Genomic DNA, 6514 nt, shown 5'->3' on the forward strand with positions numbered 1-6514 from the left:
AAGGCATTTTGCATCTTCTTCTGTCAAATTATTTGCATGACAAAAGGAATTTTTCATAAATTAGGGTTCTAAACATAGGAACTCAGGGTTAGAACTACGTGTTGATGACGTATTATAGAATAATGCAATACGAATCAAAATATAAAGAAACATCATCTTTATTCATTGATAAGGGAGGTCTTTATGTAGGCATTACATTGAGTATCCTGTAGTATAAGAGATTATATCATTCCTTCCCAATGGTCTAAATAGCGGTTATCGGCATCGTATCGGTTTTGTAAAATACGGATATAACGGGGATATATCGAGATATATCGGATTATATCGGATTTATCATTTTTATTAATTTAAATTTAAATTTAATATAGTTATAAACATATAGTTCAAAATATTCAAAATATACTAAATAATATTAACTACTAAGTACTAATTGAACAAAAATAGGTGCACAAAAGATAGATTGAGATATTGATTATGCATTCATGCATTATAAACTCTCTCATTATCGGAATCAAAGTCAAACTCATCTTCTCCATTATCTTCATCCTCATCTTCCGAGATAAAATCATCTTCATAAAACTCTCTTACCTCTCGGACTTCCCTCAAGGGTGGTATCTCACTACTCACTTCGGACACTTGTTCATCTATTGTCAAATCTTCAATGACATTACTTTCAACAAGCCATTTTTGTGCTTCCCTAGCTTCTTTGGTAAGTAGTACCTCCTTTCTCTTATCATTCTTTCAGTTTTTGTTGATGATTTTGGCATTGAATTGAACATATACGAACTTGCTCATCCTTGTGGTATTTAGCCTATTCCTCTTCTTTGTGTGTATCCCTTGAAATGTGCTCTAATTTCTCTCACACTCGGATGAGCTTGTGGTTGCGTTGAAAGATTTGAAGCTACGAAGGGCGAAGCAGCAAAGCCTTTTGCCTATTTGCGTTTAAATTCCTCAAAACGACATCGTCTCCTTAAAAAAAAGTCACCGAAAAAAAAAATCTACCGAAATATCGGTTTGACCCGATATATCGCATGTTGACCCGATATATTGAGGCGATATGACATTTATCCTATCGGTTTCTAAATATCAGCGATATATCGCCGATATTTAGAACATTGTTCATTCCTACAACAAGTATTTTGTTTTTAAAAAAATGGTAGGTTTACAATGTCGGAACTAGATCTATCGTTGAATTAATTAACTCGTGGTCTTGGTCTGGTTTGGCGGTGAACAAGCTTATGCTCTTAATTTGATGGCCTCTGCAATGGCTGTGTGAGTTTGCTGTAATTCTATTATCTTCTATCTTGATGACTTTCACTAAAATGAAGATAGGATGCGGACTAGACACCAATTCGGGCTCCTTTATTAATAATGGAGTTTGTACTTTGTAAATTTATTTTAATTTTATAACATCTGGATGTCTAATCTAATGTTTGAAAAATTAGTACATCATTTCCTGCCGTTTCTACAGCATCATTCCTATAAGCCTGATTGATTGGCCCTTGAAAGTTGTATGTGGTGGTATGATTGGCTAATTGTAAATTTGTATATAGCTCAAATGATCCCAGCTCATTTTGAATTCTTGGCTATTTCTAATTTTCTTTGATTCGTAGTACTGCATTTTCTGAATAATGAATTATCATTTACTGTAGAGTAATGATACTTTTCTTAGAGGTATACAAAGTCAAACTTGGCAAAAACCGATGATGCATGTTGTTCACATTGGAACCCGAATATGGTAATTGGAAGATGTTATGCAACTTACTGGTCTATTCTACACAAATATTCAAATCAAAAATCCCTGGCTTCAAGTCAACCATCCTAGCATTATTATTCAGAATTTCTCCATTGCATTTCTACTCCAACCATTTTCATCTCATCAGGGCCTTGGATTTCAGTTCTGTCTGCTGCTAGAAATGGCAGACCTAGTCTTGTCCCCAGCTTTGCAAGTGATCTTTGACAGAATAGCATCCCCTGTCTTACAAAAGTTCGCTGACGTGTGGGATCTCAAGGACAACCTCCAGAGCCTGAGAGAGACCTTGATCCTAATTCAGCCTACGGTAGAGGACGCGGAAGAGCAACAATTCTCGAACAAAGCTGTCAAAATTTGGTTGTCGAAGCTCGAAAAGGCAGCTTATGATGCTGAGGACGGACTTCAGTACTTGACTGCTGAAGGTTTGAGGTCTCACGCTTTTATTCAACAACTTGATGATCTTATAAATTGTTCCCACATTAAACAGCTGCTTCTTGCATTAGAGACTACTGTAAATGAGGGACTAGTTAAGTTTGCTTCTAAAAGGACTAGTATGGTAGATCGTGGATCTTCCATATGGGAGACTAGCTCTTTTGTCATCAAGTCACAGATATATGGAAGAGAGGATGACAAAGAGAGGGTCATGAAACTGTTGTTGTCTTCTCAAGCTTACCAGGAAGGATATGCCACGATCATCCCAATAGTTGGTATTGGAGGAATTGGTAAGACTACTCTTGCTCAGTTAGCCTATAATGATGAGAGAGTAATCCAAAACTTTGATGTTAGGATGTGGATATTTGTGTCTGATGATTTCAATGTCAAGAAGATCATGAGGACAATTATTGAATCTGTAACTAAAGAGGAGTGCAAGTTCTCAGACATTGAACTGCTTCAGTCCCGGCTTTGGCATTTGCTGCACAATAAAAGATACCTCCTCGTGCTGGATGATGTTTGGACTTCACATCACAGTGACTGGGACAAACTAAAACCTTTGTTTAGAGGGGGTGTTGATGGATGCAAAGTCATTGTTACCACCCGCAATACGAAAACCGCAGTCATGACAGACTCACTGAATTCTCCTTTTTATTTGAAGGCCTTAGAGGAAGAGGATTGCTGGGCTTTGTTCAAGCAACAAGCTTTTGGACACCTTCTTCCCATTGGGAAGCAGATTGTCAGAAAATGTGGAGGTGTGCCATTAGCAGCAAAAAGTTTGGGAAGTGTAATGCGCTTCAAAAGAAATCAACAACAGTGGTTGTTTATGCAAAACACTGAACTTTGGAAACTAGATGTCAGTGAATCAGACATTCTTCCTGCCCTCATGTTGAGTTACTTTTATCTACCATTACATCTTAGAAGATGCTTTGCCTTCTGCTCAATATTTCCAAAAGGTTATGAATTCAACAAGCACAAGTTAATTCATTTGTGGATGGCAGAAGGGTTATTGGAAGATGAGAGCAAGCGACCTGAACATGTTGGTGATGAATACTTCACCCATTTGTTGTGGATGTCTTTCTTTCAAGAAGTAGATCGATGTGATGGTGGTGGTGTAAGTGCGTACAAAATGAACGATGTCATTCATGGCCTCTCACGGTACGTTGCAGGTAACACACACATGATTTTAGAAAATGGTCTCCAACCAAAGAATGTAGAGGAAATTCGGCACTCCTCTGTTGTTTATAAATATAGAGCCATTACAATTCCAGGAGCTCTGTATAAAGCACAACACTTGCGAAGTATGTTATATATAGGAGAATCTGGCTGGATAAAGAACATTGATAAAATGTGTTCCAGTTTTGTATACTTGCGTATGCTAGATTTGAGCAGTTGTGATGTTCATGAGTTGCCAGAATCATTGGGGGACTTGATATGTCTGAGATATCTTGACCTGTCATATACACCTATATTCAGGTTTCCTTACAGTGTTGAACTCGTGTCTCTGCAGACTTTAAACCTCCTTGGTTGCAGTAATCTCAAGTGGTTGCCTTACTTGGCAAACATGACAAACCTAAGACATCTTGATATAACTGGATGCATAAGTTTGACTAAGATGCCTTTTGGTATTGGAAAACTTCATCAACTTCAGACACTGCCATTGTTTATTGTTGGACATAGCAGCTTAGGCCTTGAGCTGGGTGGTTTGAATCTTTATGGCGCGTTGAATATCACAAACCTAGAGAATGTAACAACAGCAGTCCAAGCGAAATCAGCGGGACTGAAGATGAAGGAGAATATTGAGTCACTGGGACTATATTGGAGAGGCGAAGATGTGGATGAATCATTGAAGTTAAAACTACCTAAAGCCCCACCAGTGGCAGACATAACAGGATCTCAGGGTTTGTCACAGAATTCTGAAGAAGTTCTTGAAGCCTTGAGACCACATGACAATTTGGAGATGCTAGTCATAAATGGCTATCCAGGAACTAGACTACCTGATTGGACTCTCCCGAATCTAATTGCAATTTACATGAAGGACTGTGGAAACTGTCAAAATCTACCAGCTTTTGGGAACCTCCTCTTACTTAAAACTCTTTCTCTACAAGGAATGGATAGCATTGAACACGTTGGTGCACATCTCTATGGTGATGGTACAAGCATACCATTCTCGTCGCTTGAAGAGTTATCTCTCTGTGACATTTCCAACTTGGAAGAATGGTTGAGTGCAAACAACAGAGCTTCATTCCCGAGACTGAGGAAGTTGACCGTTAATAGATGTCCCAAATTAGCACATATACCATTGCCTGAATCTCTTCAACATTTGGAGTTGCGTGGTTGTAAACTAAGTTTGATGTCCATATCAAATTTAAGTTTTCTTTCTGTGCTCGTCTTAGACAATATTCCAGGCCTATCCTCCCTCCCAGAAGGACTTATAGCTTCAGCTCATCTGTCTTCCATCAAAATCTTGTCCTGCCCCAAGCTTCGTTCCCTGCCTTTGGAGATGGGGAACCTTAGTGCTCTAAAATCATTCATCATTCGCTGGTGTCAAGAGCTCTCCTTTCTGCCACAAAGTTTGCAGAACCTCAAAGCTCTGGAGTCACTGGAAATTGGTGATTGTCACAGTATAATATCCATGCCGGATGGTGCAATTGGAGGCATGAACTCCCTTCGCTCTTTATCCATTGAGAACTGCAGTGGTCTGACTTCCTTGTCCTCGAGTTTGGAACAGCTTACATTCCTTGAGCATTTGACCATTATGTATTGTCCAAGTCTCGGTTCTTTTCCCGAAGGGGTGCAACACCTCTCTGCCCTTCGAAGTTTGACAATCCTGAGTTGTCCTTGGTTCGACTCTCTACCGAATGGCTTACAAGATATGAGGATGCTGCATTGTTTGGAGATTAGTAGCTGCACAAATCTGACAGCTTTGCCAGAATGGTTTGAGAATCTTGATTCGCTTAGATCCTTGACCATATCTGGTTGTCCTAATTTACAAGCATTGCCAGCAGGTCTAAAAAATCTCACTAAACTCCAGCATCTCTCTATCCAAGAATGTCCGGAGCTTGAAGAAAGATGCATACAAGGAAGCGGAGAGGATTGGTTCAAAATAGCTCATGTTCCACATATGTACATCGGTTCTCCTCAGATCAGTCCATCCAGTGAAGCAAGCACCTCAGGAGGATCGTCTTCCCAAACATCTGCTCAGTAAACAACTTTTACTTGGATCATCATCAATACAACATTATTACCATGGCTATCGTCACTGCTCGTGGCTCTGGTGCCCTTGCATTCTTTATAGACATCAATGAACTGACCTCTGAATAATTCCTTTTTCTATGTAATTTCAATTATGAACAAGTACTGACTTCAGTTACACTTCAGTCTATTTCAAGCCTTTTCTCTATGAGCTGTAAAAGAAATGAGTGAAGTTTAGAGTTTCATTTCCAATTCTCATTTGAAGCCTTTTTTATCTATGAGCTGCAATCCCTTACTCGTTTGGCCGGAGTTACCTGAATGCACCACTTTCCATTCCTATATAGCTATTTCAGCAGCTGTCTGGGAGTCCTTTAATTAAATGGATTTGTGTTTTCATGCTTAGGCCTGTGGTAAGACTCTGGAAGAGGATCAGATGGAATGTGGAATTTGGCATAAGAATCAAATGCTCATCACAACAATTGGCGGAGGGAATGAGGAAATCTGTGGATTCAGGAGAAAAATAATGCTGATTTCAGAATGAGTAAATGTGCCAGCAATTTGCATGTATTGCCTTATTGAAATTTTCCCTCCAAGGCTCTAATGAATGGAATAGCTGCTTGAAATATGTGTTAGGACTGCAATATTATAATTATATATTACTTGAGGCTATTATGTTTATTTTCCTAAATGGGCTCACTAGTATACTCGAGTCGGGTCATATTCTGAATGAGTATCTAGGTTTGTGTTAGAAAAACTTATATAAGGCATTCAGCCACTCCATTGTAGTTCTTATTTAAGAAATTAATATCAATCTATTTTAATTATTTTCTTTAAATTTCTGCATTTTTTTTTTTCGATCCAATTGATGGATCTTGATCCTATCGATGGATCTTGATCCTATCGATGGATCTTGATCCTATCGATGGATCTTGATCCTATCAACTGGTATCAGAGACGTTCGATCCATATGGGCAAAGTGTTTCCAGCCCCTGATTATCCCTCCTACCCACCGCAACTTCCACCGCCGTGGCGAGAGTTGTTTGATGGTGTTACTGGCCGCTACTACTACTGGAACACTGAGACGAATCACACTCAGTTTGAAAACCCTTGGATTCCATCACAACCTCTCCAGCC

At 39.1% G+C, this 6514-nt stretch overlaps 1 protein-coding gene across 1 annotated transcript; it reads left to right on the forward strand.

The window, feature by feature from the left end:
- Positions 1-1894: 1894 nt before the first annotated feature.
- LOC126783180 (putative disease resistance protein RGA1) lies at positions 1895-5632 on the forward strand. Its single transcript, XM_050508601.1, has one exon. It carries the CDS (start codon positions 1917-1919, stop codon positions 5391-5393), a length of 3477 nt encoding a protein of 1158 aa, XP_050364558.1. The 5' UTR covers positions 1895-1916; the 3' UTR covers positions 5394-5632.
- Positions 5633-6514: the final 882 nt, after the last annotated feature.

Source organism: Argentina anserina, chromosome 2, assembly GCF_933775445.1.
Source record: "Argentina anserina chromosome 2, drPotAnse1.1, whole genome shotgun sequence".
Taxonomy (NCBI): Eukaryota; Viridiplantae; Streptophyta; class Magnoliopsida; order Rosales; family Rosaceae; genus Argentina; species Argentina anserina.